This window comes from Phymastichus coffea, unplaced genomic scaffold, assembly GCF_024137745.1.
Source record: "Phymastichus coffea isolate CEN01 unplaced genomic scaffold, Cenicafe_Pcof_1.1 PCOF00015, whole genome shotgun sequence".
Classification (NCBI taxonomy): domain Eukaryota; kingdom Metazoa; phylum Arthropoda; class Insecta; order Hymenoptera; family Eulophidae; genus Phymastichus; species Phymastichus coffea.
The window spans coordinates 3,483,888-3,498,860 of record NW_026706826.1 but is presented as its reverse complement, the minus strand read 5'-3'; the positions used below and the strand labels follow the sequence as shown (position 1 = coordinate 3,498,860).

The following is a 14,973-nucleotide window of genomic DNA, read 5'->3' as shown; positions in this document are numbered from 1 at the left end:
TCAAGAAGATCAGGCGATATAGCAATGCAAAAGTGTCCTGGCTGCCTTATATATTTGAACAAAATCTCGGGATACAAGAAAACTTTGATAACTAATGAAGAAGCATTAAATTTTCAAACAACATTCAAAAAACCCGTTGATTTAAATGTTTTAGTTTGTTCAAAATGTTATTCCAAAATGAGACTAACCTCACAAGTAAATCAGATGAATCTACATCCAAGACAGATGCATTCAATTTAGCAGAAACAATTTCTGATACACCGCCTTTCGATCTTCCGTCTTCAGAATCACTTTCAATGACCGAAGAAAGTCCGGGATTCATTTATACAGAACCGAAACCGAAGGAAGAAGTGGAGCTAGTGGAAATGGAAATTAACAGAACATTATGCAGTCATCGTTATTGCTGCCTATGCAGGTTGAAAGACAATTTGATTATAGTTCCAACAGAAGCTCGAATGCAAGTCTTTTCTAGTAGAAACATATATATACCTTCTGGTAATAGGTGCTGTCCCAAACATCTTATCAAAAATAGATTTTACAAAGAAGAATTGAAAACTGTTGAAGTTTATTCTACTACAAGCATTATACCAATTCCAGAACTCACTGCCATACTTAATCAATTGTCTGCCCGGGTAGATTCTGAAATTCATGATAGAATAGGAGACTTTTCCATACCTGAAAAACAATTACAAGTACTTACTGCTGGATTAACTTGGGAAAATGTACTTGAACTTCGTGAAATGTGACATCTTTACGGAATTCCGAATCGCGAAATGTTACACAAGCATTGGTGGTATTTTTATTCAAACTAGTCAGTGGAAATTCGAACAAAATCATTTCTGCAGTTCTAGGTCTTGATCGTGAGCAACAAGTGTCGGATTTCTGCAACTTAATTTTAACATTTATTGAAAAAGATGTGCTTGCTACACGTTTTGGATTGAACGCCTTAACTAGAGAAGAGTTAATATGTCACAATACTCCTATTGCTAAAGTCTTACACAATATCAAAGATAAATAATTAGCTTTGATTGAAGATGGAACTTATCTCCGACATGAAAAAAGCACAAATAATGAATACCAAAGAAAATCTTATTCTGGTCAAAAGAAAGTTCCTTTATGCAAACCTTTTACTATTTGCTGCTTAGATGGATACATGGTTGACGTGGCCGGTCCCTTCGATACGAATTTAAACGATGCTCAAATCATGAAACATCTGATGAAAGATAAAGATGGACTACCAAAATTGATGGTAAAAGGAGATATTTGGGTGGTAGATAGAGGCTTTCGTGATGTGAAACAAGACCTCGAAAATATGGGATACAAGGTCTTAATGCCAGCTCTCAAAGGTTCAAAGTCACAATTAACAAGGAAAGAATCTAATGAAAGTCGTTTTGTTACCGCGGTGCGTTGGCCAGTCGAAGCAGTGCATGGAGTTATTGGTAATAAATATAAACTACTTCGCCATAAGTTTTATAACACAATGTTGCCAAAAGCTGGTTTGTACTGCAAAGTAGCTTGTTTCTTACATAATAAATTCGGGAAGCGCTTCGTAGTGGACCCTTCTTTAACGGAAACCATTATTTCACGGATACTTCAACAACGAAATCAAGAAAATACTTTATCTAAAGAAGTTGAGGAAAATAGGTGGAGTAGAAAAACAGTTCCTTTTAAACAATTGACATCAAGTGAAGTAACGGATGTTCCTAGATTGGAAGAAAATGAATTGAAGATATTTTTTTCTGGCACTTATCAATTACAACAAGCTTTATCATACTTAGCTGAAATGATGAATGATGAAGGCGAGCTTGATGCTTATTATTTGATAGCAAAAAAAATATTTTAAAATTCAAAGTAAAATCTAGGCATGTCAATAAAAAGACCTACAACTGTTTCTTGCATTACCGTCAAAATACAAATAATTATGAAGGAATCCTGAGGTATTGTTGTCAGTGCGCTAATGGCAATCGCACAATTGGCTGTTGCGCTCACGTTGCTGCTATTATATATTACTTATCTCGAGGAAGATATATTGAGCGAATATTTAGGCCAACTAAAATTTTGAGTTCCATTTTTGCCATTGAAAAGGTTACACCAGTCATTAATGATGATAATGACGAAGATTGATAGCATACGAAAGATATTGATATTCAATTTTATTTTTGTATTATATATTGACAAAAGAAACCCAATAAAATTTTTTTTAGAATTGCAGGTATGTCCAAAAAAATGGCGGCAAATTCAAATTTTAAAATAGCCGCCAAAATTTTTTTTTTACATTACTTGAATTACTTTAAATTACTTGAATTAACCCATTAATACCCAAGCCGAATCTGGTAGAGATAGCCTTGAAATAACTATTGAGTTGATGTTATAGCTCAAAAATAATTTACACGTGTTTTTTCTTTTTGCATTTCCAATTGTTTATAAAAAGTTATTTAAACAAATTGACAAAAGTTTTAGTTTTTTGATAAACTATTTACGGCAATCGATTCTACGGGAAAAACCAAGGCGAAAACCTCTTTAGCCTTTTATCATACAATTGTAATTAGAAGTCATAAAGCAGTTTCCATCATTTGAATTTTACGAACCGAATGTGAACTAAAAATAACTTGAAAAAGATTTTCTACGGTTGTACTGAAATAATCACATCATCAGTAGAAATTCCTCATAATTTTATAATTCTTTCTAATTTTCATTCCTATCTTCATTTCAAATGTAAATCGACTAAATAGTTCGGTGTCATATACTATTTTGACGATAGCTTGTCACTCAGTGAAATAGAAGACCATTCTATTATATTGAATAAATTACTGATTTTGGTCTTTTTATATACTTCAATATAAAACTCTAATACCATGACGAGGTGAAGAATTGCTGATTTGAATGAGATGGTTGACGGTGATGATATAGATGGTCACCATCATGTTGATATTGCATTTCTTCCAACAGAGCATGAGAGCTCAGATGAAGGTTCAAGTAATGAAGAAGAAGAATATACTTCACTTCGGCCGCTTCCTACAGGATCGTATGAACATATAAAGAGTTCTTATACTAGTGAGCAGAAGTTACTAGAACCGAATCATAAGTATGATTGGCGTGATAATGCTTTGAATTATGACGATCTTCCAGATGATGACTATGATCTTTCATCTATTTCATCATTTTACTCAAAAAGTTCTTTGGAATTGTTTGAACTCTTTTTTTCTCAATCAATGAAAAACTTTATTATAGAAGCTACTTCCGAAAACCACTTTGAATTAACCAATGATGATTTAGACCGATTCATCGTGATCATTATGATTACTATAGTTAATTCTAGGAAAAAGCAGTATGACTATTGATCCAGCAAACGACTTTTGCAGTGTCCAATAATAAAAGAACTTATGCCAAGGGAAAAATTTGTAAAAATAAAAAAAAACATTAGGTTTTATAAACTTCAAGACAAAGATAAAAAAGATAAAGTCTGGAGAGTCAGATATTTATTTGAATTATTTAGGGAAAATTGTATGAGATATGGATTTTTTGATTATAATTTGTCAATTGACGAAGTTATGTCAAATATTTTGGAAGATTCAGCATCAAGCAATGCATTAGGAACAAACCTATAAGATTTGGGATAAAGCTGTGGGCACTATATTCTTCAGATGGATATATATATATATATATATATATATATATATATATATGATTTAGATATATATACGGGCAAGTTTGGTACTGAATCTGAAAATCCTTTAGCTTCTGTTTGTTTGGGATCGAGAGTGGTTGTCAAATTACTTCAAAGGTTCCTGGAGACGGTTAAAAATGAAAATCTGGCAAAATATCATTTGTTTTTTGATAACTTCTTTACATCTCCAGATCTCATGATTCACTTAAGAAATATTGGATTATCGGCTACAGGAACTGTTCGTCAAAATCGCGTCAAAGCAAAAATCGATATGTCAAAGAAAGTTGATAGAGGAACCACTATTTCAGTTCATGAAGCCAATTCAAAACTGAATTACATAACTGTGATGGACTCAAAACCCGTATCAGATCTCTCAACTACATACGGAGATGAACCGAAAGTTGAAATGAAAAGATGGAATAATAAAACTAAACAAAAAATTCTCTTTCCTCAAGCTTTCTCAATGTATAATAGGCACATGGGTGGAGTAAACTTACACGACCAGCATTGTAATGCACTTATGCCTACAATCCGATGCAAAAAATGGACGTGGTGTCTCCTCATGAGACTTATTCAAGTTTCATTAGCTAATGCTACTGTTATTTACAATAAACTCTATCCAGATGAGAAGAAAGGTTCAAAAGATATTGTGGAGGAAGTTTGTGTATATTATATTCAAAAACTCGAAAATACTCATCGACCCAAACGACAGAAAAAAGTTAAAACTCCGACAGAGGAACATCAGATAAAGGTTAGGAAACGTAGAAAGTGTGACATCGAAAATTGTTCAGTATTGACTGAATATTGTTGTTCAAAATGTGATATTTATTTTTGCAAAACTCACAGAGAAAATCATTCGTAATTGTTTTTTAAGGATCTGTTTTGAAGAAAGTAGTTCTTTTACCCATAATGATTAACAAAAACAGTTGGGTCGAAGAAAATAATGTTAGAGAGGTTTTTGTCAGCATCACTTCTCAGTTTCAAATTGTTTATAACGAAATTACACCAACAAAATCGAGCCTGACGAAAAAACGCTACAGAGGTTTTCGCCTTGGTTTTTCCTGTAGACCCGATTGCCGTAAATAGTTTTTCAAAAAACTAAAACCTTTCTCAATTTGTTTAAATAACTTTTTATAAACAATTGGAAATGCAAAAAGAAAAAACACGTGTAGATTATTTTTGAGCTATAACATGAACTCAATAGTTATTTCAAGGCTAGCTCTACCAGATTCGGCTTGGGTATTAATGGGTTAATTCAAGTAATTGTTGAATTACTGAAAATTGCAGTTAGCAAGCAGAATTCATTACGCCTATAAATATATTTGAGTACCGTTTTCAGTTGACTGCGGTGCGCGAATGTCAGCTCTCACGCCGGTCCGCGCCGGCCAAGCTGCGTTCTACATTCTAAAGCCGGCCGCTGATTGGCTACTCTTTAAAGTTGATTATCTCATTACCTAATTAACAAAAAAAATTTTTAACTAATTTTATCTTAAATAATATTTCAAGACGAGTGATATAAGTTTCTTCCAATGATTTAGAATGTATTGTCACGCGGTTAACTGGGTAGGTTATCTGGCAAAAATAGGAATTTCTTTAAGCACAAACTCCCAGGATGCAGAGCTAACTGCCGCTCCGTTAAGCACGTATAGTTATACGTGTATTCGCCTTTGTATCTGATGATTTCGTTTCAGTGTCTTCTTTCTAACCGAGTTGAACTCACCTTAAGTCACTTGACTTTTGACACTCGATCTATCTTAGGTGTGACTGACTTTATGCCTAATTCGCCTAATCCCCTAGATGAAATCGGATTAAAACCTAAGCCTTTATAAATCGGTTAAGCTAATAGGAAACGAAATTACATAAACGGCGAATAAAATTAACTGAGTTTAATCAATAAAAATTACTGTCTTTTATGGGCCGCAAGACTAACGCACGCGAATAGGATTTACAATTAATTATTCATATTCGGTGAGAGAGAGAGAGAGAGAGAGAGAGAGAGAGAGAGAGAGAGAATTCGAAAATTTCCGCGAAAACTAACGCTCGGCGCGAATACAAAAAGATCCAAGATCGCGATTGACAAAATACTTTCGAACGTATTTTGTAACGCAATAATAAAGGGAGGTGCACCTACCCTGCGTTGCAATTACGGTGATCAGCCGTAATTGTTGTAGAATCAACGGTGCTCCTCAAAGAAATTAGCTGCGCTGCCTCACTTCCAATCTGCTGCTGCTTTTATTGCTGTTGTTGCAGCGTTGCTTCCTGCTGCTGCTACAATGCTGCTGCACTCACGCACGTAAAAAAATAGTCCCAGAAACTTTTATTGAAACGGCAAAACACAGTGCAAAACGAATTGACGGTATTCTCGCGAAAACAGCTGAGGCTTAACTGCCTACTTTCAAACTCTCGCACGCCCTCTCTCACTCTTGATCGTTCGAACTAACACGCGAGTAATAGAATCGCGAACGTATCGATTAATTGAATCGACTACGGTTGCAGTATATATAATTAAAAACACATCTGTACTACTGACTATTCCCCTAATCAAAACACATTCCTTTTTTGTAATCATTAGAATCATCATCAGCAAACTTTGTAACTTGCAAGTGATCTTTGTATTCGCCATCTGTCACAGTCCCTGATCTAAATGACATCTTAACAGACATGTTATTATTTGCGGTCACAATAGTCTTGATGTAGCACTTGACAACTAAAAGAAATCAAAATCAATAAGTTATTAAAAGTCAGAAATGAAAAATAATATTGTAGCAATATACTCACATATTTCTTCTCCTGGACCTTTACCAAAATCATGAAAATTAATATGGTGGCTTGTATATTGAATTAGATGTGAACCTTTATACTTCACAATCGTTTTTTTCTGAATAATAAGCTCATAATTTAGTATATTGTTATCACGATGATGTTTGTGTTACTGTACTATTTGACCTTGGGCTCCATCCAAATATAATATCTGCAAACATTTATGTAAATATATACATCTATATTATATCTAGTGGAAAAATGAGATATTTGAAGTTTAAAAATTACCTTCAGGTCCACAAGATTGTCTGCTAACTCATCCACGATATCGGTATCCCATATCAAAAGCATTATCTTTCTTGAGCCATTAGTTATAACGGCTTTGAACAAATCGTAATTCTGGTCCTTGTCTACTTTATTACGACCATACACTTCAGCTAATAGTAAGTATCCAGTATATTCTCTGAAAATAAGATATTGTTTCAAAACAAAAGTTACGTAATGTCTACCATAGAGTAATAATAACAGAATAATTACACGCAGTAGTCTTTAATATTTACTTCCATAAGATAATCGATGTTCCCATTGGAAGTGAAGTTAATGAGCTTGCCTTCGCTATTGACCAGCATTCTGAATACTCTGTAATACAAGGCAAATACAGAATTGAAATTATTTTTTATTTAATATACTACTCATTGATATAGTGTAAGATCAGTATCAAGTGGTAACTGATTTTTCTAAATTGTACTTTTAAAACCTTAGTTATAAGAAATAATTTCTTTTGTTTTTGTTAAAAAAAGGACTCATTTTATATTAAAAACTTTAACCCACGTAATGATTTATTTAAATTTTAATATCACAATCTTAATGATTTGGATAGATGAGTTAACAACCCATAAATTTTTTTCGTTATCGCGAAAAGAACTCGCGTTATATATATTATGAATTTGAAACCACGTGGTAGTTCGCAAACGTTAATTTAAGTATTACCCTAAAAAATTTCGGTGAAATATAATATTACTGTATTTAAGCTTTAAAATTGTTATAATATCTTATATTTTTCCGAAAAAAAAATTTGTTTTATTTCATTTCATTATAAATTAAAAGAACGTGGTGATTCACAAACGCAATTGCACGGATTATCTTCAAGAATTTCAATGATAATTACAAAAGATAAAAATGCTTTTATAATGAGAATAGCAACTAGAAATATTTATTCTGTTTACATGGTTAAAAAATAAAAATAATTAATCTTCGTAGTTATAAAAAAAAAAATCTGAGTTTTATTCAATAAAGCAAAAACACGCGGTTGAGAGTTCGGGTTAAGAATTTATAAGGAATATAAATTATTTATATATATTAATTATTCAAACACAAATATCTGAAAAATTCATCGCTGATCGTCAATAGCGTACACAAGCGTGAGTTAAAGCTGGTCAAAGTGTGTGTAGCTTCTTCGACGGTCCAAAGAGGAAGAGCTAAGATCAGCGTTTACTATCACTACCGGCACTACCATTGTAATGGTCTCGCCCAACAAACAAGGGTGTCAGTTTGTTGATATAGTGTTGTATTTACATATTTGAAATGAAATATTTATATGTTTGAAATAAAATATTTACATGTTTGAAATAAAATCTGAAGACTTATAATTTGCAATATATCTTTAATAATTTCTCTTATCCTACATTTATATTGAACTTATGATTGAGTTACATGAGAGTGAAAGTAACATTCAAATATTTATTTATTCACTTACGTATTCATCCAATACACGAAAACTTTTTTCAGACTGAATGTAGCAAAAAAAATGATTCCCCAAGCACTGAAAATGAGGATACAGCAGCTTTTATTGAACAGTCAAACATTGACCCAGATTTTGATATATTCCTTGAAGATATACCAGACGATTTACATGACGTAGAAGACATCGATCCAGTAAATAGTACCATATTCACTGCACCACCAGAGAATCAGTAAGTATCATATTATCAATCGTACTCAAGAAATAGTATTTATTCGAGTATTCAATAAATTCATTTGATTTCTAATAATACCATCAACTTTATAGAACCTACAACCACTAAAACATACAGAAACTTTTTTAATGACCGTTATTACCGTGACACCATACGATGCTTTAGATTAAGTTTCTATAAAAACTATTTCGAATTTTTTTTTTGAGAATGATTTCTAGGCCTATTTCAAACATATATAAAGGAAATTCTAAAAAAGAGATTATTTATTCGTTATATTTTGTCAAGTCTTCAATATCAACGCTAAAAGTTTGTCTAACAATTAAAGCACGCCGCGCATGCGTGCCTGCCACGTCAATAGTGAAGGTCAGGGGGAAGATATCTCTCTTCCACCTCAAAGTTACCAATAGCTCGCGGGAAAAGCTATAGTTTGAAAATGGTTTCATACAAGTGCAGAGAGATTTTATACATTTATATATCTACAAAATTATTTAAAATTAACTTAAAACTAGCAACGTAGGGAAAGCATAAGATTGTTATCCAATTCGTGTACAAGAATAATGCAAATTATAAATGTAAAGTACATAAAAATGTAAAATATATATAAAAGAATTATAGTTTAGTGATAAAATCAATTGATAATAACTTGACAAATCCCTACTAGGATAAGTACATAAAATATAAAAACATAAAGCGACATATAACTTAAAGACAAAAATATAAATGTATCATTTATGGAGGACGAAATGTTGAAAATTTGAAATTAAATTCCCTTTTTTGGAAAGAGAATATCATCCATAGAAACCGGTTTTATTGCTCCCTTCGAGTAGTGCGCGGCTTGTATGTAGAAAATAAGTAGTGCCGTGTCAAGTGCTCTGTTTATCCTACATACAAAAGTAGAAAACTTAGAGTTTATTCGAGAACAAAAAAATACAGATGCCGAGATACATATTAAAATAAAAATTACTCTATTAGGGACTATTTTACATCGATCGTTACAGGGTAAATATAATGAACTACACTGCCGCTCACATACATTTGGCCACCCCATCAAAAATCTGTCAAACTTTGAAGTTCTGTACCTCTATAAGGAATCAACCGATCTAAAAAATTCAAAGTACATTTTGAAGCTTGTACCAAGCCCTTCAATACATGATGAAAATATTTAAAAAAATAAACTTTAATTAATTTTTTATAAACAAATGAAAAAAACTATAGTAAACTTGTAACTCTCCTTGAACCATGGTCACGAAAAATTTTCGTAAACACAAGACACTGTTTCGCATATACATAGTAGTGTATTGCGACGCAGAAATCCCGCAAAACTTATAGTCTTTACTTTTACATCAAGGTATATATATGCGTGCATTCATTGTATACGAACTACTATTACACAGGCCGACAGAATTTGACAAAAATATCTTACCAAGAACCCGAGTATAGTTTTCCGAAGGTTTTTTGCGCGCTGAATCCGAATCCGAGGTCAGAATTACTCTGGTGGCTCCGGTTTTCGAGATATCCTAACCTTAAAGTGCAAAAAACGCGATTTTTGCCTATATTTGAGGTTATGTAGCAAAGAAAAGAAATTTTTTTTCAAAAAACTGTATACATCAAATTAAAGTATGAGTTTTCTTCTTTCAAATGCCGTTGAGTATGCTCGGATATCTTTTTTTTTCACGAAGTTACACAAATTTGAAAATTTCAAATTTTATGAATTTAAAAAGCACCACACCATTCAGCCCAAGCTATCTAACAAGTAACCATATTAAAGAGCCACTCACCAATTTAAACCAAACTTGGAAATATGACAAAACACTACAAAATATTGCGAGCATCGTGCTTCTAATTACAAAATGCTCTCTTACGGGTAGAAACCACCCCTGCCAACCCCTAAACGGGCTCACCCACATAACCCTGGGTAGAGCAAGTTTAATTAACTGCTTTTCGATAAAAAAAACTCATTTTCCAATCACAGGTATGCGTACTAATCTCGACCTAGATAAGCCTCATCCCCAAATACCTGCTGAACCCTTTAAAACCACCCCTACCAACCCCTAAGCAGGCACACCCACATGACCCTGGGTAGAGCAAGATTAATCAACTGCTTTTCGGTAAAAAAAACTCATTCTCGGGGGTTATGGAAACCCTTCAAGTTACTATTTTCCGAGCGAAATATTGATTTCAAAAAAATATCTTCCACCATTTTGAATTCGCTATCTGGCGTTCGCCATCTTGGATTTGAAAAAACGAAATTTTGGTAGTATATTCGAACTCAGCGACCTCGAAAACCCCCGAGTACTAATTTCCAACCAAAAATATGCTAATTCTATGATTTTCATCCACCATCTTGAGTCTGCCATCTTGGATTTTCAAAAATGAAAATTCTGACTGTAGATTCGTATTCAGCGACCCCGAAAACCCCCGAGTAAGAAATTTTAAGCCAGAATAGTCAATAGAAAAATGTATGCCGAAAAGGGTTAAAAGCCACCCCTATCTACCCCTTGCAGGCTTATATACGTAACCCTAGTTACACCAAGTTTAATTAAATCCTTTTTGATGAAAAAATTAATTTTTTAATCACAAATAGACATACACATCTTAACCTGGATATGCCTTATCCCTGTATACATGTACAACCCTTAAAAACCCTTGGGCAGGCTAACCCTGGCATAGAACCCTGGGTAAGCTATTTTAATCATGTGAAATTCGATGAAGGAATTAATTTTATTAAAATTAAAATTCTCAAAAAAATAAAAAAAAAAATAAAAAATGAAAAAAAAAACAAAAAAAAAACGAAAGGAGTCAATACCGCCACGTCCACGTTTCGTGACTCTGGGTTCGGCTGAGAGCGGTAATAAACCATTTTTAATTTTTAAAAGTTCAAATAAAAATTCTTACAAAACAGTATCGTATTTAGTCCACACATACTCCTAAACTCACGTAGCAAGAGGCTGCCCATACACATATGCACGTACACATCCAAGTCCAAAACATCATAAAATCCACAAACTAATACACCTCATCTAAATTCACAGATCCTCAACTTTCTCACACAAGCAAAACTCACCACTTCAAACCTACACATCCCGAGCCAACGAAACTCACGCTTACACACCCGGCCCTAAAAGAAAAAACAAGTCACTGATCGATTCTTTGTGTGTATGAATTTCGGGGTGAGTGGATTTGAGATGGTGAATATTTAAGAAAGTTGGCTTAGAGTATTAGATTTTAGGGTGTACAGGCTTAGTTTAAGAAATTAATATGGCGGCGATTTGGATGAGAACGTGATTGGTCGGATGAAAGAGGCTGCGCGGTAGCACAACTGATCTCCTTTTCACCATGATACAGGTGAACAGTGGTAGGGTACCTTGCTTGGGCGTTTAAAGAGGTAGTTTAAGGGTTGTAATAGTGTACGTATAATGATTAGACATATCAAGAATGTAATTAGTAAGCCGATATGTGGTTAAAAATTTACTTTGTTTATCAAAAAGTACTTAATTAAACATGCTCTACCCAAGTTTACGTGAGTTAGCCTGCTTAGGAGAAGGTAAAGGTGGGTTTAAGGGTCGAAAATAAAAGTAGGATGAGGCATATCTAGGTAAAGATGTGTGCGCCCATTTTTGATTAAAAAATTAAATTTTTTCATTAAAAAGCACTTGGCTAACTTGCTCTACCCAGCGTCATGTGGGTGTGCCTGCTTAGGGGTTGGGAGGGCTGGTTTTAAAGGGTTGAGGAGGTATTTGGGGATGAGGCTTATCTAGGTCGAGATTAGTACGCATACCTGTGATTGGAAAATGAGTTTTTTTTATCGAAAAGCAGTTAATTAAACTTGCTCTACCCAGGGTTATGTGGGTGAGCCCGTTTAGGGGTTGGCAGGGGTGGTTTCTACCCGTAAGAGAGCATTTTGTAAATAGAAGCACGATGCTCGCAATATTTTTTAGTGTTTTGTCATATTTCCAAGTTTGGTTTAAATTGGTGAGTGGCTCTTTAATATGGTTACTTGTTAGATAGCTTGGGCTGAATGGTGTGGTGCTTTTTAAATTCATAAAATTTGAAATTTTCAAATTTGTGTAACTTCGTGAAAAAAAAAGATATCCGAGCATACTCAACAGCATTTGAAAGAAGAAAACTCATACTTTAATTTGATGTATACAGTTTTTTGAAAAAAAATTTCTTTTCTTTGCTACATAACCTCAAATATAGGCAAAAATCGCGTTTTTTGCACATTAAGGTTAGGATATCTCGAAAACCGGAGCCACCAGAGTAATTCTGACCTCGGATTCGGATTCAGCGCGCAAAAAACCTTCGGAAAACTATACTCGGGTTCTTGGTAAAATTTTTTGTCGGCCTGTGTTATCATAGGTACGATAGGTATTATAAAGTAGATTGTATACCGATTGTAAAAAATATCCATTATTTATTTTAATCAATACTACGTATACAAGTCGCATAACTCATTATATAACATTTCACTAAAAGTTTAATAAATAAATGTAAATAAAAATCTTTTTTTCCTGGTAAAAAAAAAAATTTTTTTTTAAATTTGAATATTTTACGTTGAATTCGTATTCGTTGAGTAAAAACGCATAATTTTTGCTCTTATGATTTTTTTAGTTTGACTCATAGTTTTTGAGTTATGGGCTGTTGAAAAAAATGTGGTTTTTTTTACATAAAATTAAAAAATTCCCTAAAAAATAAATGAACCGAAATTCTGCATAGCGCATTTTAAAGAGGAGTACCATAGCTTTAACCTCCATTTTGTTTTTTTTTAATCCGATTATTTTTAACAAAGTTATGCCAATTTGAAAATGGACGAAAAAAATTGAAAATTTTATTTTTTCATTTGTTTATAAAAAATTAACTAAACATTATTTTTTGAAATATTTTCATCATGTATTGAAGGGCTTGGTACAAGCTTCAAAACGTAATTTGAATTTTTTAGATCGGTTTATTTCTTATAGAGGTACACAACTTCAAAGTTCGATAGATTTTTGATGGGGTGGCCAAATTTATGTGAGCGGCAGTGTATGTTGGATAATGTAGTCAGTAGTTTTATTTTACATTGTACATTAATGTTATTAAATAATTATATTACATAATTAGTATTATAGTTTACACGAATTACAAAATTAAAAATGATAACTGATTGAATAAATTGTAAAATTTACATTATTTTTTTTAATATTCTATTGTCAATGGATTTTTTTTTCTTTTTCACTCAGAAATATTATCTTGTATAACGCTATTACATGATTCAGAATCCTTAATTAAATTTATATAATTAGAATCCGATTCTTCGAATTGAGAATTATATTGTAGTCTTTCATATTGAGATTGTTCTATCGAAGAAAAAATGTTGATATAGGCAATATTCAATTGATTTTCGAGTACATCAATGTCGTCTTTGTATTTATTATTAACAATATTTGTATCCGGGCAATCAGAATAATTTTTCCCTTTGCAAGAATGACATAGATCATTACAAAATACGCTTTTTTCGACAACCATTACAAAAGTGAAGTTTTCTTTTTTTGTTTAAACATTTCGTATCGAATTTTTTAAAAACTTTTTTCTTCGTATGATTTAAAGACGCAATAAAAATATTAAGTTTTCATAAAGTTTTATAAAACTACCTTTTTCTTATTAGTAAAGAGCCAAAATGGTGTTATAAACTGTAAGCGCATGCATCACGGCAATTAAAAAATCGAAAAATCTGATTCATCAAGTGCTCGACAAATTTAGTGGTTGAAATTTTGACAAGTTCCATCTGGGCCGGAAAGTCACATGTTTAAATTTTATTTGAAGAATCAACAATGCATTCTTTAGTAATTGGACACGCGAAATACGAAAAAGATAATATAAATGTCCAGAAAACATCTCTGACTTTGAAATTTGCATTTCAATGTTAAAACCGTTGTATTTTATCTGAAATGATACCAGTACTCTATTTATGCATTGGATTCAGAAATATAGTGACGTTTATTATAAATGTCTTTTGCAAGAAATATTTCAGTTTTTGCTTTCAACATACCCCAGGATCAACAGCGTGGATGTGACGCAAATTTGATCTCTTTAGGGTGAGTTATTATCTAAATCTTTCTGCTTAGAGAATATCAATTTTCTAATCGAACATGCTTTCTAAATTCTTAAATGGTTATTTTGCTATACGCGATATTATTGTTTTATTGTTTGCGTATTCAGCGCATCAAAATACCCGGATATACCAATTTACATAGTGAAATACCGAATAAAGAATAAGCTACTTAAAATTGATACACTGTATTTCCTGTATTTAAAACATAATATTATCCCTAAAATCACTCAAAAATATTGTGATCCTCTTGTTGTCGAAATATCAACCAGTCCCGTCCTGAAAAGGTTAAATAATTATGTCTGCTCGGCACTAAAACGTTGTTTTAAATAAAAAACATAAATATTTTCATGAGTAATATAAGTTAATATTATAAGTAGATTGATATTTAGTTCGATTATAATTACGGAATCATACTCTTTTGATTCGCTTATTGTAGTATGTACGTACTATCATTGCATCAGCATCATATTTAGTGCGCT

General features: G+C 32.6%; 1 protein-coding gene across 2 annotated transcripts in view; it reads left to right on the top strand.

Moving 5' to 3' along the window:
- The window catches only part of LOC131675037 (ras GTPase-activating protein 1), a 1,462,590-nt gene that overhangs the window by 85,023 nt on the left and 1,362,594 nt on the right, over window positions 1-14,973 (top strand). For both annotated transcript variants that reach the window (XM_058953862.1, XM_058953861.1), the window contains exon 2: window positions 8,216-8,400. In XM_058953862.1, the coding sequence (XP_058809845.1) occupies window positions 8,216-8,400 (185 nt within the window). The remainder of the gene's footprint in view (window positions 1-8,215; window positions 8,401-14,973) is intronic.